The following is a 27,499-nucleotide window of genomic DNA, read 5'->3' as shown; positions in this document are numbered from 1 at the left end:
AGAGTTGTCATTCACATGCATAGTTTGCATTGCATATTAACAAAAGCAGATAATTTAGGCATGGACCTGATTCTTTGGGTCACACCAATACTCTACCAGCTTGGTCCATTCCTCTTTCTTCATTTTAGGTGGAGGTTGCTTGGACAACAGTTGTTCTTCTGTCAGTGACTCGTCGAAGTACTTCTTTTTTAGGTGATACCTCGTCTGCCTTACTCCCCTCTTAATGATATCAGTGCATGTAGCTTTACTTGGTGCCTCATTCTTAACATCCACATCCAACCTTGACTGAAGCCACACAAATCATTTATTAGATACAATTTTTCACATGGGAGAAGAGTAATGCAAGAGAGTATTTGGAGGAGTGAAATAGCTATCTCACCGCCACTTTGTCAAGCACTTTTTTTACTTCTACCTTTCCTGTATCATTGTCATAAAGCTTCCATGATGTGTAGATGGGCATGTTGTCTCTAAGGGCAACTACAGTTTCTGATGCTAGCTTCGCTGCCTGAAGTGGGACATCAGGTCTTTTCTTCCCTTCAGCCACTTGGATAGCCAGCTTCTTTCCTCTATTTAGCATCTTCTCTAAGCCATGACCCATGGTTTTCTTGCGGACATTCTTTGGGGGTGCTGCATTGGCAAATAATTATCAAAATGTGTTATTAAAGCAGTAACAATTGTAGATAATGAATGGAGAAACAAATGCTTAGAAACTCATATTGTTTACCCGGAACAAAGTCATCTCTTGGTTCTCCTTCATATGTATGACCCTTTGAATTAGCGGCATCAAATTGCTAGCTGGCTCATTGATGTCATTGCTTTGCCTAGAGCTCTGTCCACCTGGTGAGGTGTCTGTAGGAACTGCTTGGTTAACACTAGTTGTGGGAGTAGGTTGCTGAGATAGGGTAGCAGTGGCTCTAGGAGTACTATGCTCAGTTTCTGTAAAAGAGTTGAAAAAAACCTAACAGATCAGTAGAGAAATTGTAAACGAACCAAAAGGAGCAGTCTAATAGTTACTCAAACCATTGAAATTGTAAATGAAACAAAATGGAGCTAATATCCTACTGCTTTGTGTATCTTGATACAAAGAGCATGTCGGGGTGCCTTTTTCTATGGGCTGTAGATGCAGCTAATATCAGATTTCAATAAACATGTCACAAATTCATAATTCTTTTCTTTAGCATGTTGGGGTGAATAAAACAAGTATGAAATGATAGTGCACTAGCCAGCAGTCCTGCACTAACGCTTAACAACTGGTGTTGTCATACAAGTACAATTTAAATGATTGTTTACATTTTATCATCTATAACACAGCAAGGCCAAAAGGCCATTCATGGTCTTTTGTGCTTCCCTAGAGAAGTACTAGTGCAAGAAAGGGTCTAACTAACAAAGAAACCTCTAGGAAGCAAATAATTCACCACATCTGCCGACCAAGGTAACAGGAGCTACAAGTTAGGGGAGAAGGGAAAGCAAGAAATGTTTGAGGAACTAACCAAAGCTGGCCGGAGGGTTACTGCGTAGACGATGAGGCCAGGGCCGGGCAGACGACGGCTGGAGGAGGAGGTGGCGCTCTGTGTGGAGCCACAGAGATCAGCCCGCAGAGGGAGTCAGAGCTATCGATGGCGGGATGGGCGGCTCCAGCCTCCAGCGTTGGTGTGGTGGCGGGATAGGCGGCTCCGCGCACCGGCGTAGGAGTGAGGATTGGATGGCCAAATCTGGCCTACGGCATTGGTGTGCTGGCGGGATGGGAGCCTCCGACTTCGGGCGTTGGTGTGCCAGCGGGATGGGAGCCTCCGGCTTCGGGCGTTGGTGTGGCGGAGGGATGTCCTGGATCTGACCTCCAACAGGCGATGTGGCCATGAGATGGGCAGATCTAGGCCACGACGGAGGTGTGGCGCCGGGATGGGTGGCGTAGGAGTGGCGGCGTGAGGTGTGGCGGCAGCGGTGAGTGGCAGGCAGGGTGGTGGCAGCGGAGTGGCGGCTTGTGGTGAGTGGCTGGCGGGGTGGTGGCGGCGGAGTTGCTGCGGGTGGGGTGGTGGCAGCGGAGTGGCAGCGGGTGGTGAGTGGTGGTGAGTGGCGAGCGGTGTGGCGGCGGCGTGGCGGCGAGTGGATGGAGGAGAAGGAGATTGGGGATTTCCCCTTGGTCTGACCCACGGGCAAGAGGATAAGGCCGCGGGGGTAACTTGGATGCCTTGAGCGGGAGGCGTGGTGGGGCCCATGTGTCAGCGAGCGAATCAACGCGGGAGAGTGTGAGGTGCAGCTTTGAAAATTTGGCCACATTTTTGTCCTGGCGCAGTGGGTCCACTATGTCAGTGACCGTTTTAGTAGTATTAGGACTTCAAATGGATTTTTTGGCTAATAAACGATTGAAAATGGAAACAATGTCTGAAACAAAGTTGTACAACACGTCGAGATCTACCTATTTGGTTTTGGTTATTTCTTCGTATGACTTTTTTTCGATAGTTTGAAATTTGAATTTCAAAATATTCAAACTTCTAACAAAAATTTGGGGTACTAAATAATTTCAAATAAAAAAGTGATGAACACAAAGGTTGCACAACTCATCAAGACCTACAATTTTTGTTTTGGTCATTTGTTCATCCGATAAAGTGACAGTAACTTTGTTCACAAAAATTACACCTCTCACTTATAGTTCATGAAACTCTAAGAGAGAATGTAAAATTTATGAACTAAGTTACTACCACTTTCTCGGATGAACAAATGACCAATACAAAAAATGTAGGTCTTGATGAGTTGTTCAATTTTGATGTTTGTGATTTTTTAGCTGAAATCATTTGGAGTTTCAAAATGTGGTGTAAAGTTGTAATTTTTTTATATTCAAATTTTGATTTGTTCAAACTTTGACACATGATGATGGAGCTAAAATCAACGCTATACATTGATAGATCATGATTTTAGAAAATTTTAGGAAAAAACATCAGATTTGGAGCTAGTATGTGGGAGAAAAACTTGTTAGAAGTTTTTGCCATAGATCAAAAAAAGAATTGATGTTTGCACCACATGGGAGGCTAATGAGCATGCTGGTCCCACATGTCATTGAAACTTTGGACCACATGGCACTCAAGGCTAATTAGCTGGAGCCTAGCTGGCCAAGCCACCTACAGCAGCGCCGCCCACCCTCACAAGCAGCCGCGCCACCCCCCTCGCCCCACAAGCAGCAGCGTCGGCCCCCTCCCCCATTAGCAGCCTCGACGCCCCCCAGAGGTAGCCTAGCCAGCGAGCACAGCTGCTCCCTCACTTGTGCCGCGCCGGCCACCCGTGCTGGAGAATGGAGCCTACATCGGCGACCCCTGCTGGAGAGTGGAGACGCGCCGGCCACCCTTGCTAGTGCCGCACCAGCCACCCATGGTGGAGCATGGCCATCCACCCCAGCTGGAGCCTGGTCGACCACTGCCACCTGCTCCCATCTGCCCCCTCCCCCCCCCCCCCCACCACCAGCAGCAGCGCTGCCCACCCTCACAAGCAGTCCGTGCCGCCCCCTCCCCCCCACAAGCAGCAGTGCCGGGCCCCTCCCCCCCATCAGTAGCCTCGGCGCCCCCCAGAGGCAGCCTAGCCAGCGACCACAGCTGCTCCCTCGCTCGTGCCGAACCGACCACCCATGCTGGAGAATGGAGCCTGCATCGGCGACCCCTGCTAGAGAATGGAGCCTACATCGTCCACCCTTGCTAGTGCTGTGCTGGCCACCCGTGTGGAGCCTAGCCGTCCACCCCATCTGGAGCCTGGCCAGCCAAGCCACCTGCTCCCGCATCTGCTGCCTCCACAAGAGGAAAACACAAAACTCCACCATCAAGACTATAGGGGATCACAATGATGTCACTATTGACTACTATGGGACAATCAGAGACATTATTGAGTTGAGTTACACTAAGAACAGCAAAGGAGATAGATCTGTTATCTTATTACGGTGTGAATGGTACAATCTTGAGGGAAGGACATACCAAATAAAAGATGATGGTTACTTCAAGAGCATTAACATCGAAGGCCAATGGTATAAGAATGATCCTTTCATTCTAGCCATAGAAGCTTCACAAGTATTTTTCTTAGAAGATACAAAGTTCGGCTCATCTTGGCGGGTGGTACAAGAATTTGGCCACCGACATATATTTGATGTTGAAGAGTCCGACAGAAAGCAACCAATCCATGAACAAGTACAGATGAGATGTCAGGAGGCATACCAAGAGGAGAATACTTTGTCCAGAGATGGTACAGTGGGAGACATTTATCCTGATATGGATTTGTTGCACATGGACAATCAACCAAGCAGCCATATTAGTAGAGAACTTGTCGAGAGCATCTATGGACATCAACATATAGCTCAAGGTGATGAAACAGACTGACAAAGATGAAGATGAAGATGAAACCTTCCTTGAGTACCATAGTCCAGATGAAGACAACATATCAAAAGAAGACAGTGATGATGACTAGCCTTTGCATTTCTCGAGCTATTTGTGAACCATGAACTTCTGTTAGTGATTTTGTTGTATTTGAATTATGCTACTGAAATTTGTATCTAAACTATGAAATTGTAAGACCTTATATACAATTATTCTGTTTCAATGGATACTTGATTCTATTCTATGCACATGTAACCTATTGGAAGTTATAGGCTATATGATGCCAAAATATCATGGATATGTTATATGCTGCCCATAATCCATTGAGTTGCTACAAAAATTCAGGGCTATACTGAAGTTACATACATGCTACCAAAATTTGATCACACACAGGTTACACATCAAAGCAAAAGGGGTGTTTAATTCCAGCAGCACTCAGGCACATATTTCATACCAACTGCAAATACATCCTGGATAACAGGTTCAATACACCATGTCACACAAAAGACACAGGTTCAATACAATATGTCACATACGATATTTCAACAACATTTGCTTACTTCAACACTACAGCTACAACCAACAAGATGGCCAACACCAAGAATGTTACATTTAGACACCCACACACAAGACAAATGCAGCTTCCCATGCCTTTCCTATTCTTGACAACGATTTCCTTCACCTTGTTCAGATTCTCCTCTATGCTATCAATTTTGTCCACCAGCTCAGGAACATCTGTTGTCGAAGCTGCTACAATGGTCGAGGATAACCATTATCTTGAAGGTACACCACATATTCTTCCTCGAACCAATACCTGGAACATGTCCCCTGCATCCAAATTACAACAACAGGCAATTTAACATCAATAGTGCAGCCACTGAATGCTACAAACACTACCATTCTCAGGGATGCCCATTCAAACAAAAATGAAATTTGACAATGCAAATTGAACCACTGCACTGACATTTCGATAGTTCTTCCTAGAGCACTTGAAAAAACTCCTTCCAACGTTATACTCAGACTGTGTGGTAGTGGCAGCAAACACCCTCACGTCCTTGCAATCCGGGCACATTATCAGCGGCAACCTGGTCACATCATCAATTGGTGCCTGTAGCTCGACAGTAGTGGGTGGAGGTGCTGTAGCAACAACAACAACAAGGGGTGCGGGTTCACCCTAGCTACGGTTGAGCGCCGAGTGCGAGTGGTAGACGACGACGCCTGCGACATGAGCCTGAGGGAGCGGGGATTGATTAGGCCTCACACATAGGCAACGAAAGGGGGAAAGGGGAGGAGGATGAGGGCCGCACTGCCACAATGGCGCACCTGGGGACTAGGAGCACGCTACCGGCTAACGAGATGGAGTCGCCGCCGGTCACCGAAAATCCGTGCTCCGCCGGGTGGCCTTGCACCGGATCTGCACGCTGTCTCTGCCCAGAGGCCACTGCACCGTGAGTTGGGGAGATGGGGAGCTGCCACTGTCGAGACACCGCCCGCCCCCGTCGCCCGCCGCGCTCCGCCCAGACGCTGCTCCCTGCCCACACGCCGCCCGCCGCGCTCTGCCCAGACGCCGCCCGCAGCAGTGTGTTGGGGAAATGGGGAATGAATCGAAATGGTCAACAGAGAGGGTCTGTTCTGTGTATATTGACGTTGGGGCCGTCTTTTTTGAATTAACAAACAATGACGCTACGGAAAGGTCACATAAAACCAGCTCATATCGTCATAAAAATGCAACAGACGACCGGCTCCTGGAGCCTGACATTTTGTGACGATACTTGGTACCTTTATGTGACAAAATAAAGAGTGTCGTCATAAAGAGTGATAGATCTAGGTCTCCTGAATTTATGACGCCACTGAAATTGTCGTCATATTATGGTACATTATATGACAAAAACTGGCTCAGTCATAAGCAATTTTGTCATAGAAAGAAGGATTTCTTGTAGTGGATATAGGAGCGCGGTCAGGGTCGGTGGAGGTGGCGGCGGGACCAGCGACCTCGAGGTCGTAGGCGAAGCCAGACGGCCACATCTCTGCTCCAGTGCTGTTGTGGAAGAGCGGAGGGGCCCCCCCGGCGCGCGGCCATGGTGCCATCGCCTCCGTTCCACGACAGCGCGAGCGGGGCAGATGGCATCGGTGGCATCAGCTGCGGCAGCGGCATCGGCGGCGGTGCCTCGGTCGAAGGGCCACCCACGCGTCTGACGAACATGGCCGGGCCCGTGCTCCGGGCAGACGCCGGGGGCGAACTGCAGCGTGGACTCCGAGCGCGGCGACGAATGGTGGCCACCCTTCTCTCCAGTGCGGATCCCGTGGAAGCGACGAGGAGGGGTCCAGTGGTGGTGGATGTCGCGGAGTGCGCGGTGAATGGCGCCCTGCAACATGTAGCGGCGAAGACCTCCGGCGTGGTGTCCGTGAAGAATGGCGGTCTCCACGACGTCGGTGGTGGAATCCACCATGGCGTTCATGGAAGGTAAAGGCGTCGTCATCCTAACCTTAGGGTGGAGAGCGTTTCCTTCTCCTACGGCAAGTCCGGCGAACTCTCTGGTGAGTCCTCTGGCTAACTCCCTCCTTCCTTGTCCTCTTAGCGTTAGCGATGGGTAGAACCAGCATGCGTGATAACGTGTTGAATGCGAAAAGTGTCGGATGGAAAATGACGATGTCTTTCATTGATGAACAGTATGTGTATATATACAGCAGGCAGTTGCCTTGTGAGACTCAGTGAAAAGGTGTCTATCTATCTTGTCTACATAGAACCATCATTAGCGGTTGCTAATGATGAGATCAATAATTTGATCACTAATTAATTAATCTTAACAATTTATAAGTCTTATGTTTATCCACGAATTCCAGTCACCTATATGTCATTAATTTACTAGTGCGAGCTGGAACACGCGGGACGTTTTTAAAAAAAATAAAATAATAGAGAGCAGACTCTGAGCACGCAACTACGCAAGTCCGAGCAGGAGTGCATCACAATCATACAGCAAAGACAAAGTGAGGCCGTGACTTTTCAAACATGTCTAAACCTAATCCATATGATTTGGTCATGGCCTGATGAAATAATTAAGTCACGGAGCCAGATTTTTTTATTATGTATATATAAAATCTTCCAATTAGAGCAAGGCTAATAATATAGCCGGCTTGGCTAGCTGTAAGGTTCCTTGCAGCCTTCTCTCAGCCCACTCATACAGTAATTAGCTCTTTACAGTTAATACATGGCCCACTTGTCTCTCTCACAGACTTTCTTGGTTCTTGTGCCCAAGCCAGCTGTAAGCTTACAGCCCGCTTCTCCTCTCTCTCCTCCCCTCTCTCCTCCACCTCAGCATTTAGTCGGCTTACAGCCTGCTATTATACTTGCTCTTAATCAAACTTGAAAATAGATGTCACTTGGCCATTATTAGATGCTGGACTCAGTATATACGTTGCAAACATGCCAAGGAGCCTGGAGCGCATCATAGCTCATCAACGGGTGTCAACAACAACCGGCGAATATGTCGTCTCATGCTCAAGAAATTCAGCTCCAAACCATAATTGGTACTGTACTGTACTTCAGAAGATATCCTCTTTCTCTTCCCAGTTACTGTATATGTGAATGATGTGTTAAGCGGGTCTTCATCGTCAAGCACTCAGTGTCTGTTTTCCCCTATTGAATTGGTTTCTGATCATGGAAATTTTCTAGATTTTAGAGCGTGGGTGGGTGAGGGTGATATGTTTCCCAGCCCTTTCTTCGTTATTTATCTTAGATATGCGTAGCGTGGCTGATTGATTGAGTGAAACTGGAGTGTGTGCTATCTTACAAAGCTGCCCAATTTCCATATACTTCACTGAAATTCTGACTACCAGCCAATCTGTTTTGTTTGCACCAATAATTAAGGAGTCCCGGAACAGGAATCCGGCGACGGGAAGGACAAGCAAGGATGGCCAGAAAGCCCCGGCCACACGGCGGACGGCGAAAGGCAGCGTCCGCTGGTGGATCTTGGTGGCGGCAGACATGCTCATCCTCCTCTGCGGCGGGACCGTGGCGACCCTCCTCAGCCGCCTGTACTACAACTCCGGAGGCAACAGCAAGTGGATGAGCACGCTCACGCAGTCCGGCGGGGCGCCGCTTCTGCTCATCCCGCTGCTCCTGGCGTCGCCGCCGACCTCAGGCCCAGGCTCAGGCTCATCTGGCGAGGCGGAGCGCCGGCAGCCAGCACCGGCGGCGTCGAAGCTGGCGGCCGTCTACGTGGGCATCGGGATCCTGATCGGCTTCGACAACCTCATGTACGCGTACGCGCTGCAGTACCTGCCGGTGTCCACCTTCTCGCTGGTGGCGGCGACGCAGCTGGCCTTCAACGCCGTCACGTCGTGGCTCATCAACGCGCAGCGCTTCACGGTGCTCATCGCCAACTCCGTGGTGGTGCTCACCTTCGCCGCGGCGCTGCTCGGCGTCGGCTCCTCCTCCGACGGGACGTCCTCCAGCAGCGACTTGCCGCGTGGCAAGTACGCGGCCGGGTTCGTCCTCACGCTGGCGGCCTCCGCCACCTTCGCGCTCATCCTGTCCCTGCTGGAGCTCGCCTTCGACAGGGTGGTCAGGGCGCGCACGCTGCGGTGGGTGCTGACGGTGCAGATGCACACCAACCTCGTGGCGTCGGCGGTGTCTGTGCTGGGGATGCTCGCGTCCGGGGAGTGGCGGACGATCCCGGGCGAGATGGCGGCGTTCAAGGACGGGAGGGCCAGGTACGTCCTGACGCTGGTCGGGGCGGCGGCGTCGTGGCAGGCGGCGCTGGCGGGGCAGGTGCGGCTCATCGCCAGGGTGTCGTCGCTCTTCGCCAACGCGACGGGCGCCGTGCAGCTCCCGCTGGTGCCCGTGTTCGCGGTGCTGCTGTTCGGCGACAAGATGACGGGCATCAAGGCCGTCGCCATGCTCATGGCCGTGTGGGGCTTCCTCTCCTACGTCTACCAGCACTACCTCAACGGCCGGCGCGCTGCTGCCGGGAAGGCCGCCGGCGCCAGGGGTCAGTTCAAGTGCTGTGTCTGTGCTGAGCGGACGGCAATTGACGAGGCTTCGCGCGCTTGAGACATTGCTGTGGTCGTCTCGTCTGTGTATCAGATTCTTGGTGAGCTTTGCCTCATTGTCATCGAGATTAGTTGGAGTGGAAGCTTGACTCCAATATACTACTAGTATGCAAACTTAGCTTGATTGGTGCTTTGGACTATTCATACTGATAATCGACCCATGCTATCACCAACAATTCATCTAAATTCTAGGATCTTTTCAGGTCTCTCAGTGGGTGTAACTACCACATCCTCTGACCCTTGGTCTTCATCTTAATTCCTACCTCAATCCATCCCAAAGCATAGGATTGCTTCCATCGATCTCTCAATAAAATAGAAAATACCCATTTCCTTCTCTTGGCTGAATGTTCATTAAAAAAAATGCCAATTGCCTCATGGTATAAATAGTACAGGAACATGGAAGTATCAAAGTTATTACAAAACTATGAAGAATGCAACAATGATGAAATCTGGACAGCTGTGCATTTCATGGGATTCTTGGACAAAATTACCAAATTTATCACCTATTAGCTACTACTAGCATCAACAAGTCAGCGAGACCCTTGTTTAGGCCCTCATCCTACTTTTCAGGGCTGAAAGAAAAAAGGGACATTGTCTCACTCAACAAGACTCATACTAAAGCTATCAGAAGTAGTAAGATTCACATTCTTTTTCAAGGTTCTCAAAACATTGTCATGATAAATTCTTACTAAATGGAACTCTCAAAAGTAGTAAGATGATAGCACATACTTTTTCAAGGTTCTCAAAACATTTCCAAGGTTCTCAAAACATTGTTCCGACAAAACTCTTATTAAAGCACTCAAATGTAACCAAGCCATCATAATCAGGGAAGATTCCAAGGTTCCCTACTTTTCTCTATTTCTACATTCACAATCTCTTTTGGACCCTATGCTAATACGGACTTGACATTGACGCCCGAGTTCCAGGTGCCACCCCTTCTGGCGGTCCCTATCTAGACCCAACCGAAAATCAAAGCCCCACCCTTCTACACGCCCCCATGATTTTGTAACGGTAATGATAGGTAGAATCGAGAATTGGAGGTACAAGAAGATAGAATCGGGGAAGAAACAGAGATAGGCGCGGCTGGAACCAGCGTGATATGAGTATTCAGATACGGGTTCAGAGGATTCAATTACAGCTTGAGATGTTTCACCACCGGAGCGCGGCTTATATTGCCGGACGCGCCACAGTGATGTCAGCGGCTAACAAACTCCTAACCGCCATGACCCCACACACACCTGGCCAAGGGCCCACTTGTCATCTATGCCAGTCATGGTCATAACACTCTCCCGCCCTTAAGAATCAGCTTGACCTCAAGCTGATGATGGCTGAAATCACTCGGAGTAATCTGATTCATCCTCCCAAGTCACCATAGTAGTTGGTAGCGCTGTCCACTTGAGCAACACCTGTTTGATCGCCTGAGCACCACGTTGAATCATCCGACGATCCAGAATTCGTTCAGGTTTCACTGCTGTCTCTGGATCGATGCAGACTGTACTCAGATCATTTGAAACTTAGACAGTCAGCAGCAATTTGCTTCTTCAGCTGAGAAACATGGAGGACTGGGTGAATGCGGCTATGTGCTGGCAGCTCCAACCGATAAGCCACTTCACCAATGCACTCTAGAACTCGATATGGTCCATAATACCTGAATGCCAGTTTCTTGTTCGATCTTGCAGCAACCGTCGACTGAACGTAGGGTTGTAACTTCATGTAGACCATGTCGCCAGGCAGAAAACTTCTTTCAGAACATTTTTTATCAACATGTGACTTCATCCTTTGCTGTGCTCGGGTCAACTAAAGCTGAATCACTTTTGTCAACAACTCCCTTTCCTTGAGCCACTGTTCAAGATCCGGAATTGTGCAAAGTTTCTGATTGGAAATCCCAAAATGCCGAGGGCTCTGGCCATACAGTACTTCAAATGGAGAATGGCCTAATGCTGAATGATAAGCTGTGATATACCCAAAACTCCGCAACTGGTAACCATTTGCTCCACTGTCGAGGACAGGAGTGGACTGTGCAGTGCAGAAAACCCTCCAGGCACTGATTCAAGCGTTCTGTCTGACCATCCATTTGAGGATGATATGCCGAGCTCATCAGTAACTTGGTGTCAGTTAACTTGAAGAGCTGTTGCAAGACAGTACTTGTGAACACAGGATCCCTGTCTTAAATCGTAGTTTGAGGTAGGCCATGGAGTTTGTAGATGTTGTCCAAATAAATCTTAGCAATCTGGATAGCTGTGTAAGAGTGATGGATGGGAATCAAATGCACATACTTTGTAAATTTATCAATTACCACAAGAATTGCATTGAATCTGTCTGATGAGGGTAAACCCTCTATGAAATTCAAACTGACCACTGCCCAAGCCTGAGATGGTACTGGCAATGGTTGAAGTAGTCCTGGTTGTCTGATGTGCTCCACTTTGGCTTGCTGACACACTTCACACTGTTGCACAAAAGACTGCACTATATGTTTTATATTTGGCCAAGCAAATAATGCCTTGATTCTGTTGTATGTTGGCGTGATGCCAGAGTGGCCCCCAATTCGACTGTTATGCACTGCCTGCAAAATATGTTGTTGGGCTAAGGTGTTGTTGCCCACCCACACCCTGCCATGAAACCTGATAACACCATCCACCAATGCTAACCCTTTGTTATTAGCACCAGTGACTAACAGTTAAATAAGGAGTTGCTGATCTTCCTGATTCTCCTGATAGGCTTCTTTCAATTTCTGAATCCAAGCAGGAACACATTCAGAAATAGCATTTACTTCTTCATCACTAACACACCCTGACAGTGCATCTGCTGCTGCATTATTAATGCCCTTCTTATACTGAATTTGATAGTTGAGATCCATGAGCTTGAACATTGCCTTATGCTGTAACTTGGAAGTTACTCTTTGCTCAGTTAGGTGCAATAGGCTTTTATGGTCAGTTCTTATGAGAAATTGGCCATGTTGTAAGTATGGCCCCCATCTGTCCACAGCCATCAAAATAGCTAAACACTCCTTCTCATACACTGACAGAGTTTGATTCTTAGAACACAGGTGCTTACTGAGGTAAGCAATTGGATGATTCTCTTGCATCAACACAGCTCCAATTCCCAGATCTAAAGCATCAGTTTCCAGGACAAATGTTTTGTTGAAATCTGGCACAGCAAGGACTTGAGCTTGAACCATCTTCTATTTCAGTAACTGAAAAGCTCTGTCAAAGTCTGAATTCCAATATAAATGGTTGACCCTTTTTCAACATTTCAGTTAATGGACGACTGAGTATGCCATAATGTTGTATGTATCTTTTGTAGTACCCTGTCAGGCCTAGGAAACCCCTCAACTGCTTAATGGTCTTAGGTGTTGGCCAGTTTTGTACAGCTTCTACTTTGGTAGGGTCAGTAGCCACCCCTGCTGCAGAAATGACATGCCCAAGGTATTCTACTGCTGGTTGAGCAAAGAAACACTTGCTCCTTTTAATGTAGAACTGGTTCTGGTGCAGAATATCAAACACCTGTTGCAGCAACACCAAATGTTCCTCAAGAGTTTTGCTACAGATCAGAATATCGTCCATAAACACCAACACTGCCTTATGAAGCAGGTCTGCAAAGAGATTGTTCATCAAACTCTAAAATGTGGCTGGTGCATTTATGAGTCCAAACGGTATCACCAAACAATCGTACAAGCCTTGGTGTGTGCGAAAAACCGTCTTATATTCATCTCCAGCTGCCATTCGGATTTGGTGGTAACCTGCTCGAAAGTCCAGCTTGGTGAATACAGTGGCTCCACTAAGCTCATCCAACAGTTCTTCGACAACTGGCATTGGATGTTTATGCTTCAGTGTCATTGCATTCAAATGTCAATAATCAACGCAAAAGTGCCACGATCCATCTTTCTTCCAAACTAGCAAAACCGGTGAGGAAAAAGAGCTTGCACTGGGACGCACGACCCCATTATTCAGCATATCTTTGAGTTGAGTTTCAATCTCCGTCTTCTGAATTGGTGAATAGTGGTATGGCCGTACTCAAACCGGTTGAGCTCCGGGCATCAAATTGATCTTGTGATCAGCAAGGCGAGCTGGCGGTAACTCAATAGGTGTAGCAAAGAGGTGATCATACTTTGTAATCAGGGCCTGAACCTCAGCTGGTACATCAGGCGCGTCAGCACTCTGAATAGAGCACACATACTATTGGTCGTCCAACAATGTACCACTGTAAGAATCATGGAACATCTGGATACAGCACAAGACACCACCGTCTCGAATCAAGCCTTGTAACTTTGTAGCTGATATTTGGGAGCACTCAGATAGGTTGTCCTGAACACCCTGGAGTGCTACATGTTTCCCTCTGAGAGTGATTTTCATTGCCTTTGAGTTGAAATCCACCCAGACAGGACTAACAGATTCAAGCCAGTCTTCGCCGACAATCATGTCATAACATCGAAGGGCTAAAACTCGAGCATCAGAGGTGAATGTTTGGCCTTGAACCCACCATTGTAAGGCTTTGACTTGGCTAGAACACCGCAATTGTCCCCCATCTGCTGCCTTGAACTGTGTTGGTGAGCAGGACTCAACTGGTAGTTTCAGAGTATCCACCAGTCGATCGCTAATGAATGTACCAATGCTACCTGAATCTACCAACACCAGCACTTGTTTCCCTATGCGAGCCAGCAGTTTCAGAGTTAGACGCTTGGCTTTTGCACTTGGCATATGCTCCTGAACTGCCATTACTGTTCCATCTCCTGATAGCAATTCAGACGGAATTTCATCTGAATCCTCAGAAGTCTGAACCTCCAGAGCGTCCCACAATTCTTCCAACACATGAATCGGAACATGCTCAGGAGAACTGTGATTAGGAGCCCATTTGCCACCGCATTTGAAGCATAATACGTTCTTGCGGAGAAAGTGTTTGAGCGTTGCCACCTTGTCATCAGCCTCTGAACTCTGCAACTTCTCTACTGGCTTCAAAGGAGCATTAGGGTCCAGATTCTTGGTGAAACCCCGCCCAAGAAATCTGGTTCTGGCACTCTTGAGCTCTTCTTCGTGCAGAATCGCCAGAGCACTAGCGGTATCCACATCTCGAGGATGATGTAAGGCGATGGGTGTTTGAATCTCTTCTTTCAGTCCCATCAAGAAGCGAGTCACAAAGTACACATCATCATAGGTGGGGTTGTACAAGAGAATTCCGTGAGCCAGCTGTTGGAGTTGTTCCAAATTCACTCCAGGATATAGGCCGGGCTTCTGACGGAGCGAAGCGGAGGCCCGTCGCTGGAGGCTTGGGCCGGAGCGTAGCGGTATATACACCCTTGCTAGGGTTTCATGGAGACTTGATTCTCTTGTAAGCCGCCATAGGCGTGTAATCCAAAACTCTTGAGATAGTGAGATTGTTGCTGGCTGGTGCCCGTGGTTTTTCCTCTTCACATCGGAGGGGTTTTCCACGTTAAATCGTGTGTCTCCTCTGTGGCTTGAATTCTTTACTTCATATTCCTATACGTCGTTCACAACACCAGCTTCTCGATATAAGCATGATTCCCTGCAAAATTGTGTATCTAATGGCCTTATAGCCTGTCCATATCTCCTAAAAACTAGACCACAAAACTACGTTTAATCTAGCAACAATGCTTATTTTTATCATATTATTATTGCCCCCCTTGATTATTAATCACGATCTGCCGCTGCCTGTCTCCTAGACATACAGCCTGTGATGAGACGAGTAAGAACAACTCGCGTACAGCAATGATATGAAGTCCAATTTTAAGACGGGTCAAGCGATGGCAATAAGGAGCTCAATTTCCAAATATATTAGAACAAATGACGATCGTTCAATAAATCTTCAAACCGTAAATCGTACATATGACCCTACAAGTTATACAAACTATTGCAACACATTGGCACATTCTATTTCAAATATTAAACAGAAATAAGTCAAAAGTCAACATTTGAAATGTATACGGGTGACCAGATCGTCCACCGTTCATGCGGTTCTGGCCTTGCCTCCATGTTGCCCCGACGAACCTGGCTCCGAATCGAGATATCCCCATCCAACGCTGCCCGAGATCTGGATCCAGATCGAAACTAGAAAGAAATCAAATCAAATAAATTATATGAAGATCAAAGCACAGAGCAAGAAACGGATCAGTTACATAGAGATCTCCTCATACCATGGACACTCTAGATCTTAATCACTAGAATGGAAGCAAATCAATTATTGGGAACAAAAATCAGAGCTCAATTTTCAAACGTAAAGGGCATGTACGGGAAGAAAAACAGAGAATCAAAAGAAATACAAAATCTGAAAGCATTGTTTTTTTTTACCAAAAGCTTCCATTTCTGTACATCCGTGTACACGAGAGCGCCTCTGCAACCAACAGCGCTTGATTGGGACGAGAAGAAGCTCCAGCTGTCGGATCCGATCAAACGGCCGAGAAGCCTCGCCCATTTAATTGTGCTTGGAGGATGAATTCGGCCCATGCTCAAACCCATTGCTTAGACTATCTCCAACGTGACTACCTAAAAACCAGACCCATTCCCCTCGATGGGTCACGCACAGTGTAAGGGTCAGATACCCAAAGCTTTCCTTTTTCCAACCGCGAAGGCAAAAGAAGAGCCTCCAAGCACGGAGCTGGACGCCGGCGGATTTCGTCATCCTCGTCCCCAAATCTCCCATGTCTTCTTCCCCTCCCCCACCGCCCATCCGCACCGTCCTCGTTGCCACCCTGCTCCTCCTCGTGTACGTCCACCCGCTCTCCGCATTTCCCCCCAATCTGGATCCCGAGGAGGAGCTTGAGGAAGAAGGGAGTGGCTGCCGGCGTTGAGGAAGAAGAGGAGCGGGATCCGGGGCGGTCGTTGCCGTGCGAGCTCTGGATCCGGCGCCACCGTGCGGGCGAGCTCCGGCCTCATCCTCACCGCGTCCGCGCCGGCGGCGCTCTTCTCCGCGGGCGGCGAGCGACCCTTGCCGACGGTGCTGCTCCACCGTAGGCGGACCTCGCCGGCGGGATCCTCCCTCCCCTACCCGACGGTGACCGCAACCCCTCCCCTGCTCCCTCCGATGGCTGCGCGCAGCCCCTCCCCTGCCCAATGCCGCCTACCCCTGCTCCCTCCGATGGCGGCCGGGCGGATCCGGACTCCACGACGGCAGCCGCGCCTCCACCGACCTCCATCGGTCCCGCCCCTGTGCCGGGCTCCGGCGTCGGTCGCTCCTCTCTCTCTGCTTTTGCGTCGTCGTTCTTGACGACTCTTTTTTTCCTCGCGAGTCGGTTGCTACGCAAAATAGCTACCCTGTTTGTGTTCTCCGTTGGACGATGATTTTACGACCCAAAACACCGTGCATGAGGCATTTTGGGTTTTTGTCACCGTTTACCTATCTCGTTGGAGACAGTCTTAGGTCCAGATTTTTCCTTTTCTTACGAAGCTTTGGCCTGAATTTGCTTGCGCATAAAATTCTTTTGGGCCGCACAGCCTAATTATTGTTCTGTGCATTTTCCTATTAATAACTTACAGAGCCTAATGATGCAACCATCTATGGAAAAAAAGATAAGACGTCTCTAAAAGTCATTTGTGTAGTAGTGAATGTAAAAAATGTACATGTGACAGAAAACTATGGAACGGTTCAATTTTCATAAAACATTTAGGTATATGCAAGTGATTCTCCACAATGTTTTCGTATAAATGAAGGACACATGTATTAGAAGAGTCCTCTAATAAAACATTCATGTTAGATTTAGCTAGTTTTTTTTTTTGACATTTCTCCAAAACGCTAGTTTTTTTTTTGAGAAACTTCTCCAAAACGCTAGTAGGAGTAGGATTTTGATGCAAATTTGCTATTTTTATAGTTAATTAAATACAAAAAGTTAAAACATGGACTAAATAAATTCTATAGTTGGACCCTAAAAGGCCCACGAGAATCCCACGATCTTTTCACGTAGAGAAGTGTGTCATTTATGTTTGACACAATTATGTATTTGACACTGAAATAAATCAGTCTTTTGTATTTGACATTTAAAAATTTTAACTTTCTTATCTGACGTCAAGTTAAAATTTTCTTCCGTAGATGACACTGCCGTCCATTTCATCCATCCATCTGTCTGTTAGTTACTATTTTGGCCGTGTCATTTTTTTTACCAATATATAGGGATTAAAACGGATCGGATACGGACGGATATCACCGATATTATATCCGGATTTGGATTCGAATACGGATAGTGTCAACTATATCGGATAGAATACGATTGGATATCGACATCATAAATATGCGATTTGAGTATTCGAATACGGATACGTTATCGGAAGTCGGATATCCGGACTCAGGATACGGACATTCATCCCTGCCAACATGGCTCTGTTACTCACGCATCCAATTTATCACCCGAGCGGCCGAACGCTCCCGTCTCCGTGAGTCGGTGACCTTCTTCCCCGGGAAAAAAACACCGAAGGAGGAGGAGAGGATGATGGAGCAGAGGATGTTGCGGCCGACGGCGCCCAGCACCAGCTGCGCGTGCCCTCTGGCGGGGCGACCTCACGCGGCGGAGCCAGGCCGTGGCGCGGTCGCGGCGGCAGGGCCGACGCTCCGGCCAGTCCGCGGCGTGGCGGAGGCGGCGCGGCCCCTCTGGTCAGCCAGCAGCGTGGCAGAGGAGGCGCGGCGGCGGCTCCCGGCGCACAGGCCACAGGGCAGCCTCCCCAGGTCAGATCAGGAACTTGGATCCGGAATCCACGGCGATTCCCCTCCGCCTGCTATCTCCTATTACTCACCCTCGCTCTCCTCGTCGTCTCCACCGCCGCCCCATCTCAGTACGTCTCCCCGCCTGGCCTGACCCTGCCTTCTCTCCTCCGTCCGCCTCTTCTAGTCTCTATCCATCTCATCGCGCTTACCGAACTCCGCGCGCAGGACAACGAGATCCGGCAGAAGAAAGTGGCCTGCTACACCGACGTCGAGAAGTACGTGTTAGGATGATGAGTTCTCTGCTTGTTTTCTGTTCAGTGGAACGCATCTGACGCGATGCTTCTGAGTTCTGACGGTGGTTTCTCTCTGCCATACCGCAGCGGGCTGTGGGGCTGGGTGTGCAGGTCCTCGCCGACGGAGAAGGAGAACTGCGTGCTGCGCTGCCTCTCGCCGGAGTGCTACGACCTCATATACGGCGGCGATCCAGTGAGTGGTGGCATCAGGATGTGGGGTTTCAGCAGCTGCGATATACTTGATTTACTGATTTTTTTTGCTTGGCTGCCTTGTGCAGCTTGAGGAAGGGGAGTTGGACTATGTTCGAGGCCAGGAGTACAAGTACTGTATGCACAAGTAAGAATTACCAGAACATCTCGAATATGTTCGTTTGGGGTTTGGAATGTTGAATTGGGTCTGCCATGTGTTGATTGAAGGATTGCATTGTCGTTAAGGTTGTCCAGTCGTAGATTATAAGTTGGGTTGGAGTCCACGTAAGATCCCAATCATATACAATCTTAAACATAAGAATCATAAAAATGTGATACTATTGTTGTCTGGAATCATAGAATCAGGCCCTTGATCAAGATCGTAAAGCTGAAAATTTGTAAGACAGAAACATAGATATTGACAAGCATTATTGTGGGTGCATTTGTAAATGAAGGGAAATGATATTGATACTATGCCTCCCATGGTTTACTAGCTCTCTAAACATACAAATAAAATCACATGACTAGGAAGAGAATTGAAGTATTGAGAGATCAGGAATAAGTAGGAGTGATTCAGACCCAAGGTAAGGTGCTAGCTGTGACACCAGATGCTCAAACATGTACTATTCGAAGCATTTGTGGAGAAATATATGTTTGTTGTTGTCTTCATGACTTGCGATGATCTGACATGAATATAGGACTGACCAAACTGAGATGAACGAGTTGCTAAACTACATCAAAAAATTTCTGACCAAGCTAACTAGACAGGGCAAATCCCTCCCGTGCTAAGCCTACCTCAGCGGGACCTGCTCTTGCCTTAGAATTTGAAATTTATTATTTATTTATTTGCAGACTTCGATGATCAAAATCCCATGTTTTAGTTCACAATATATTTGTGATATTTATAATTTTCTTATTTGACAACCTGTCCATCTATTATTTCCCTATTTGGCATCACGTATTTCTGCTACAAAGAAGGACATTCATATCATTTTACCAGCCACTTGACGTCGTTACTAGCCCACATGGACGGCAATGCTATCTAGGGAAGGAAATTTTAACTTGGTGCCAAATAAGAAAGTTCAAATTTTAAGTGCCAAATGCGGAAGACTGATTTGTTTCAGTGCCAAATACATAATTTTCCCCTTATCTTTCCTAAAGTAACCCCCGCCCAATTCCTCCATTTCGTTTCCGCAATCCCGCGCATTCCCTCTGCGAAACCCTACCCCTCCCCATCCCCACCGGCCACCGCCAATGCCCTCCTCCTCTCGCCGCCGTCGCGGCGGGCACGGCCGAGGCCGTAGGAGCGGCCGCAAGAAGAGGAACTGGGCTGACCTGCCGCTAGACACGATCTCGGCCGTCCTCCGCAAGCTCGATCATATCGAGATCCTGATGGGAGCCGGCCAGGCGTGCCGCTCTTCTACCAGGTCGATCTCCACGGGATGGCGCAGGCCGCCGTGCGCCGCGCCAAGGGCCAGTGCGAGGCCTTTTGGGGCGAGTATGCCGGAGACGATGCCTTCCTCCTCTTCCTTGGGGAGCAGTAAGAATACGTTCCTCTTGAGTCTCCAATTCTTATGGTTTTAATCCCGCTCGTGTTTAATCCACAAAAAAACACGACTCTGGATGGATTCGTTGTTGGCCTACAATAATATTGTAAGATTTTGGATCGTTTTGTATCACTGGTGCTTCTGATCATACTATATGCTTGTGGATGGGCGGTTACTATCATCTAATTGGAGTTTTAGTTAGTTTTCTGAAATGTGTTTCAGTAAAAGGAGTGATGCTCCTAATTTCCTTGTACTACTAACAATCTACAGGCACAAACTCGTGCTGCTAAGCAATAGTCTTCGGTGTCATTTTTTTTCTGCAATAGGTTATATTTTGTTGACACTCTTACGCATACTTGTGTCTAGTAATATTTCCTGACAGCATGAAAATAAGGGAGATGATCACTGTTAGTGTTCTGTGACTTTTTTTTAAGAAACAGGAGCCCCTACTGAAACTATATTAAGAACAGAAAAGACTACCAAGTACATGGTCGCTCCTACTGTTATGTGACTTCCGATGACAATAACTGTCATGTTCAAAGGATGGGTGTGTCTTCTTTAGAAAGAAAAAAATGAAAAATACCAATAGTATGTTGGTGTATCACTGAAAATGTCTGATCATGGATCTGGGGGAAACTTCTCATCATCATATATCGTAGCATTGGGATTGGCAACACGTGGATTACAAATTAGGAGTGACAAATCAAACAGTGTCAGAGGTTGTAGGGTGACAGTATAAATGTCTCTATGCGGTTATCTGTCAGATTGCCTCAACCTTACACACTTGAATTCCCATCATTTGCCACCCTTGCAAAGTGCGCACGATCACACATCCCCGCATAGAAAAAATTCTCTTCTTTCCCTACATAACTTACGATAGTGTCAGCTTATGTATTAATTTGGCAAAATATATTAGCTTCTTTGAACCTAAGAACATTCTTCTTTGGTTTGGTCCAAAACAAAAGCTACTTCAGGATAGATTTGCATTGATTAGAAGCATTAGCAGTAGTGCCGTACTAGGTGAAATGATGGAACTTCCTATAGTAAATTACATATTAACTATGCAACAGAATTCAGGTGAATTATAGGTGCCAAAGTACAGAATTTATGCTACAAGTAGTGGCTAGAGGCTAACTGACATTTTCCTCATTTGAAATCTGACAGTTAAATCATTTTTCAGTTAGCCTTCTAAATGCTGAGATGGTGATGGTATTTTAGCGTCATCTAAACTGCCTTGATCTTTAAATTTTCACCTCTAAGTGTTTTGTTACATATTAGTGATTGCGGCTATGCAACTTTGTTGAAATAAGACAAGATCTGTCCTTGCATGTTTTATTTGGATTCAGTATAATATTTCTTCTTTTAGCATCATAGTTCGGTAGTTGTTTATTGAGCCAAAATGCTGACTTTGCAGGGCACCATCACTGAAGAGTCTTCGCTTGATCTCTTGCTATGATGTCTCGAATGAAGGGTTTGCAGAGGCAATAAAGAAACTCCATTTGCTTGAAGAGCTTGAGCTTGAGCTTTCCAAAAATGTATTTGGGCAGGAAGTATTCGAGACTGCTGGCAAGTCCTGTCCACTCAAACGCTTCAGGCTCAGCGAACATGGGTTCTGGACTTTTGAAGATGTCGACTACAACAAGAATGGGGAAGCCCTGGGCATAGCAACAATGACTGAGCTACGTTCCCTCCAGATCTTTGGTAATAACTGTTGGGCCCGAGATCACTCGCATGGGTGAGCAGTCCGCTCACCGGTGCTTTCGCACCTTCACTACGGCTGGAGGTAGAAGAGGGAGTGAGAACAGAACGCGCACACATACAACACAAGCACCAATGTTGGTCGAAACCCTGCAGAAGAGATGACAAAATTGAACTCTGTATCTTTACTGAGTTGTAGTGAAATCAATATATGCAACTCTACCTATCTAGTCTTAGTACACAAATATGTTTGGTTGCCATGTTGCTACATTGACTAGATGTGATAGCAGGGCTGATTTTGGTGCCTACCCTGCTGTGGCTACAGTGTGGTAGGAGAGCCTTTCGGCGCCTGCTCCTGCCACGGCTACAGTGCAGCAGCAGGAGAGCCCTTTCGGCGCCTGCCCTTGCCGTGCGTACAGAGAGAGAGCAGTAGATTATTTTACAATTCTTTGCCTAATCCTTTTGCTAACCTGAGAACCTACACCATGTCGATCATCTTCTTCAGCTTCGAGAACCGAAGACGGCCGAGCGGCTTGGTGAAGACGTCCGCGAGTTGCTAATCAGTTTCAACGAACTCGATGATGATATGCCCTCCATCGGCACAGTCCCTGAGAAAAAGGAACTTGACGTCGATGTGTTTGCTCCGATCGTAGAGAACTAGATTCATCGCGAGGGCGATGGCGGCCTGGTTGTCCACCATCAGTGCTGGTGGGTGAGCTTCCTGGTCGGTCAGCTCGCCAAGTAGCCGGCGCAGCCACATAGCTTGGCACGACACTGTGGCCGCCGCCACGTACTCTGCCTCGCACGTGGACAGCGCCACCACCTTCTGTTTCAGTGACAGACATGAAATAGGGGCTGACCCTAGGAAATCGAGCATGTTGGAGGTGCTCTGCCAACCATCAACGTCGCCCACCATGTCTGCATCGCTGAAGACAGTGAGCCACAGCCCACTTTCACCGGTCTTGGGGAAGACGATCACCTGATCCACCGTCCCCTTAGCGTAGCGTAGCAGCCGCTTCACCGTGGTCCAGTGATCCTCTCGGGGATCCTCCATGAACCGGCATACGTAGCCCACGACGAATGCAATGTCCGGCCTCATGTGGACTAGGTAGCGTAGACCGCCGATGATGCTCCGGTAGAGTGTTGCATCTACTTTCGCCGCGGTGCTGGCCTTTGTCAGCTTCAGCCGCTCCTCCATCGGAGTCGCACACGTCTTGCACTCAGCCATGCCACTCCGCTCCAACAGCTTCAAGGCGTACGCGCTATGACCGACCGTGAGCGCCTCCTTCCCCTACTTCACCTCGATGCCGAGGTAGTAGGAGAGCGCGCCGAGATCGCTCATTCGAAAACAAGCCGCCATCTCGCACTTGAAGCTATCGATGTCCTCCGCACGCGCGCCGATAACAATCAAGTTGTCCACATACACATCGACGATGAGCTCCTCCTTCCCCTGTCGCTGCGTGTAGAGCACGTGCTCGGATGCGCACCGTGTGAACCCAAGCGTGCCCAGCGTGGCATCAAGCTTGGCGGTCCACGCTCGCGGGCCTTGCCGCAGCCCGTAGAGCGCCTTGCGCAGTTGGAGCACCTTGTGATCCGCTCCCTTGACGGCGAAACTCGGAGCTTGCTTGACGTAGACTGTCTCTGCTAGCTCACCGTTGAGGAATGTCGATTTGACGTCCAGGTGATGGACGCGCCAGTCCTTTGCCGCTGCTAGAGCCAGTAGCAACCGAACGGACTCCATGCGCGCTACAGGCGCAAAGACTTCCTCGAAGTCGATGCCCTCATGCTGGACAAAGCCACGGGCGACGAGGCGCACCTTGTGCTTGACAATGGCGCCGTGCTTATCCCGCTTGACCTTGTACACCCACTTTAGGCCGATCGGACGATATCCTGGAGGCAGATCGATGAGCTCCCAAGTCATGTTTTCCTCGATTGGCTTCATCTCCTCCAGCATCGCCCGTTGCCAGTTGGGATCATGCTCGGCCAACGCGAATGTGGGTGGCTCTCCTCAGCACTGATGAGAAGCAGCTCTGGATCATCGAGCAACCGTCTCGCCAGTCCTGAGGACCCTATGTCGCCGAAGATGTCGTCCAACCTTCGGAACCGTACCTCCTCACCATCGTGGAGGGCATCCACGAACTCGGTGATGTCACTTGGAGGTGAGGAGAACTTGATCGGCATTGATGGAGTTTTCTATTTCGCCGGAGTGGTCGGCACAGCACCTGGAGTGCTCAGCACCTCGGCTGTAGTGCTCGACACTTCTTCTGGACCGCTCGTCACCACTCCTAGAGTGGTCGGCACCACTGTAGGACCGCTCGCGCGTCACTCCTGGAGTGCTTGGCTCCCCTCCCAGAGTGCTCCACACTGCCCTAGGAGTGCTCAGCTCTGCTGCTGAAGTGGTCGGCATCGCCTCTCCAGTGTCCCCACCACCGTGGATGACCAAGTGCTCGACAATGAAGGTGCCGATGAAGCCGCCAGCTTCCCCCGTGCTCGGACTGTCCTAGTCCTAGGCCGACTTCTCATCGAACACGACGTCGTATGAGACAACCACCTTACCTCCACGCGGGTCATAGAGCCTGCCTTGGTACCCTCCTCGAAGCCTAGGAGCACCATTGGTGTGCTCCTGTCCTCTAGCTTGGTGAGGACCGGCTTCATCTTCTTGACGTGGCCGATGCAACCGAATGTCCTGAGGAAGGACAAGCTCGGCTTGTGCCCATACCAAGCTTTGAATGGCGTCATGCCCTCTAGGGCCTTCGTGGGCGCGCGGTTGAGGATGAACACCGCCGTGGTCACTGCCTCACACCAGAACCTTATTGACGTGCTCTTGGACTTCATCATGGATTGAGCCACGCCGACCACCGTCTGGTTCCACCGCTCCACTACGTCATTCTGCTGCAGTGAGTACGACGCGGTGTGGTGTCGCACCACATCCTAGTCCATGTAGTACGTAACAAACTCCACCGAAGTGAATTCGCCGCCGCGACCTATCCTCAGCACGCACAACTTCTTCCTAGACTCTGCCTCCGCCCGTGCCTAGAACCTCTTGATCGCTTCTGCCGCCTCATCCTTGCTCGTCAGTAGTTGCAGCCATATGTAGCGAGTATAATCATCCATGAGTAGGAGGAAGTACCACCGATCACCATTTGTGGCTGGCTTGATCGGCCCGTAGAGATTGCCTTGGACAAGTTCGAGAGCGTTCGTCGCGTGATACTTGGCTGCCTTCGGGAACGGTAGCCTCCTCTGCTTCCTGGCCATTCAACTATCACACAGCTCGCCTACATGCTTGATGTGGGGCAGTCCTCGGACTATCTTCTCCAGCCAACCAAGCGCGTCGAAGTTGAGATGTCCGAACCGGGCATGCCATAGCCACGGCTCCTCAGTGTGCCTTGCTGCCAGGTACACCGACTGCTCCACCTTCAAGTCGAGCAGGTACAATCGATTGCGTGAGCGTTTTACCTTTGCGAGAAGATACAGCTCCTGATCTCGAATCTTTAGGATCCCGCTCTTGATCAGTACCTCGCACCCGTGCACGTCCAGCTGCCCGATGCTGATGATGCTCGAACACAACTTCGGGATGTAGTACACATCCATCAACGAGCGGTGCTCACCGTTCCAACATTAGAAGATGTGAAAGTGCATCTAGCCCTTTAGTGGGTTTTGGATGATTGAATAACAACGTGATTAAAGGACTAACCCATTTGCTAAGTGTGGACAGGTAATAGGTTATCTCATAGGTACTTAATGAAAGCCAAAATAATGTGTTGTTGTGTAAACAATCTATATCAAGCACAAGACAACAATGCAAATAGAATTCATGCAAAGGCTTATTTATTGTGGGATTTCCATGTTCTATGTGAAAGCAAGCTTGTAAGAATTAATTAATAAGACATAAGGGATTGCATATGGATTGGTCTAATATTTGAAGCTTGCTAAATTGAAATGAAAATGATAACAATACATGAATGGATGATTCAACACAAGATGTGACTTGATGGCTTGAGATGGTGAAGATAGCAAGGAAAGGCTTTGTGGTACTAAGCAAGGGTGAAGGGCAAGCGACTGCTTGGCGGCCGAAGAACCTAGCTAGGGTGAAGAAGGAAGTACTTGCATTTAGTTGAGGTACTAATCAAGCTATGATGGTCACGTTTATGTGGAGGATCAAATCACTATTAGAGTGTTTGATGGAAGTGACTTGATACATTTGGGATTATTCAAATTTGATGAATGGAATCAAGTCACTTGCTCAAGATGACTATGCTCAAGTGATAAAGATCAAAGTTGACATGTTAGCACCCTCACTTAATGAAGATTGAAATACATGGCTTCGGTTGAAAGAGATTAACTCAAAAGGTTTAATTTCGTTATACTTTTAGTTTTGAGTTAATAGGTATGCCGTACTATTAAGAGGGATGCATCATGTTGATAGATAATGTTTCATAAGTGCTCAAGCCAACCCATGTGAGTTTTGAGTATTTGAGCGACAAAAGAGCTAACTTTATTTTTGCTGGTCTAGCAATATCGGACGTGTTCGGTATTTATCCAGTAGTGGTAAAATTATTGTTCTCGGGTTGGTTCGTCGGGAGTTCCGACGGTCGGGAGCTCCGGCAAGGGTCGGGAGTTCTGATGTCTCGCACTTTAACTGTCTTGGAGGGTTCACTGTCCTGGTCATACCAGACGTGTCCGGTATGCATGACTAGAGGCCAAAGGCTAGTTTTCAAAAGCCTTGAGGGTCGGGAGTTCTGACGTGAGTCGGGAGTTTCGGCATGCGTCGGGAGTTTCGACACCTCACTAACTTTAACTCAGTTACATGTTTTTTAAATTTGCTGAGGGTCGGGAGTTCCGACGTGAGTCGGGAGTTCCGGCATTCATCGAGAGTTCCGACGCCTCACAACTTCACTGTAACTTAGTTACCGTTGGCGCAGTGTAAGTCATACCGGACGTGTTCGATATTGCAACGGCTATAAAATGGCTAGTTTTTCCAAGGGGGCTATAAATACCCCCAAGCCTCCATCTTTGGAGGCTACTGATTCTGCTGATACACACACGTTTTTAGAGCCTTGCCAACTCTCCCAACCCTCTCTTAGTGAGTGATTGATCAAATTTGCCAAATCAAATTGTGGGTTGAGTGAAATTCAAAAAGAGAGCAATCCAACCACTTGAGCACTTGTGCATATTGTCAATCTCGTGATTCGCATTTGCTACTCTTGGACTCTTCGGTCCTAGATGGTTAGGCGTCATCGGAGAGCACCCGAGAGATTGTAGTGTGCCTCGGAAAGTTTGTAACGGTCGATTCTGCCGCCTCGGAATCATCTAGTTGTAATAACCCGGGTTTTTGGAGAAGCCAAAAATATGAACTTTTTAAAACTTTTCATGCAAATGTGTGAAGCATATAGATACTAGGTCAAACAAAGAACAATTTATAAATAAATTGTTGCACACATATAGTGTTGCTTGTAGGAGTTTGTTGGAGTTCCTTAGTTGGTTTAGGGTTTTGTGTTGGAGAGCACAAGTCCGTAGCAAATCCTTTTGACTCCTTCTGGAATCTCTCATGAACCCCTTGACCTAAATTCTATAATCAACCAACTATCATTATCAACTCAATGCCCGTGAATTGCCAACCCTTGACATGGACCCCACTACCCCTAGTTGACCTCTAGTGAACCCCACTAGGAGGTGTACAAGTTGGTGACACATGTATACAATATAGGAGCCTTAGTTTATT

General features: G+C 48.2%; 3 protein-coding genes and 2 pseudogenes across 3 annotated transcripts; 2 read left to right on the top strand and 3 right to left on the bottom strand.

The window, feature by feature from the left end:
- Nucleotides 1-4,908: 4,908 nt before the first annotated feature.
- On the bottom strand, nucleotides 4,909-5,579 carry LOC136501116 (uncharacterized; annotated as a pseudogene).
- Nucleotides 5,580-7,837: 2,258 nt separating this feature from the next.
- Nucleotides 7,838-9,590, top strand: LOC136501115 (probable purine permease 11; annotated as a pseudogene).
- Nucleotides 9,591-17,839: 8,249 nt separating this feature from the next.
- LOC136499643 (uncharacterized) lies at nucleotides 17,840-22,109 on the top strand (the record flags this gene model as incomplete). The annotated part of the gene is made up of 5 exons (XM_066495225.1): nucleotides 17,840-18,178; nucleotides 18,276-18,325; nucleotides 18,431-18,536; nucleotides 18,622-18,680; nucleotides 21,494-22,109. Coding segments are annotated over 5 exons (879 nt in total), but the record flags the coding sequence as incomplete, so codon positions are not given.
- Nucleotides 22,110-22,333: 224 nt separating this feature from the next.
- Nucleotides 22,334-22,876, bottom strand: LOC136499642 (secreted RxLR effector protein 161-like). The gene has a single exon (XM_066495224.1). It carries the CDS (start codon nucleotides 22,874-22,876, stop codon nucleotides 22,334-22,336), a length of 543 nt encoding a protein of 180 aa, XP_066351321.1.
- A 2,156-nt stretch (nucleotides 22,877-25,032) lies between these two features.
- LOC136499641 (uncharacterized) lies at nucleotides 25,033-25,368 on the bottom strand. The gene has a single exon (XM_066495223.1). The coding sequence runs from the start codon at nucleotides 25,366-25,368 to the stop codon at nucleotides 25,033-25,035; it is 336 nt and encodes a 111-aa protein (XP_066351320.1).
- Nucleotides 25,369-27,499: the final 2,131 nt, after the last annotated feature.

Source organism: Miscanthus floridulus, chromosome 13, assembly GCF_019320115.1.
Source record: "Miscanthus floridulus cultivar M001 chromosome 13, ASM1932011v1, whole genome shotgun sequence".
Lineage (NCBI taxonomy): Eukaryota > Viridiplantae > Streptophyta > Magnoliopsida > Poales > Poaceae > Miscanthus > Miscanthus floridulus.
This window is presented reverse-complemented; position numbering and strand designations above follow the sequence as displayed.

Coding starts and splice junctions, on each gene's coding strand:
- LOC136499642 (XM_066495224.1), bottom strand. CDS start 22,876: ATGAGGCCGGACATTGCATTCGTCGTGGGCTACGTATGCCGGTTCATG.
- LOC136499641 (XM_066495223.1), bottom strand. CDS start 25,368: ATGGATGTGTACTACATCCCGAAGTTGTGTTCGAGCATCATCAGCATC.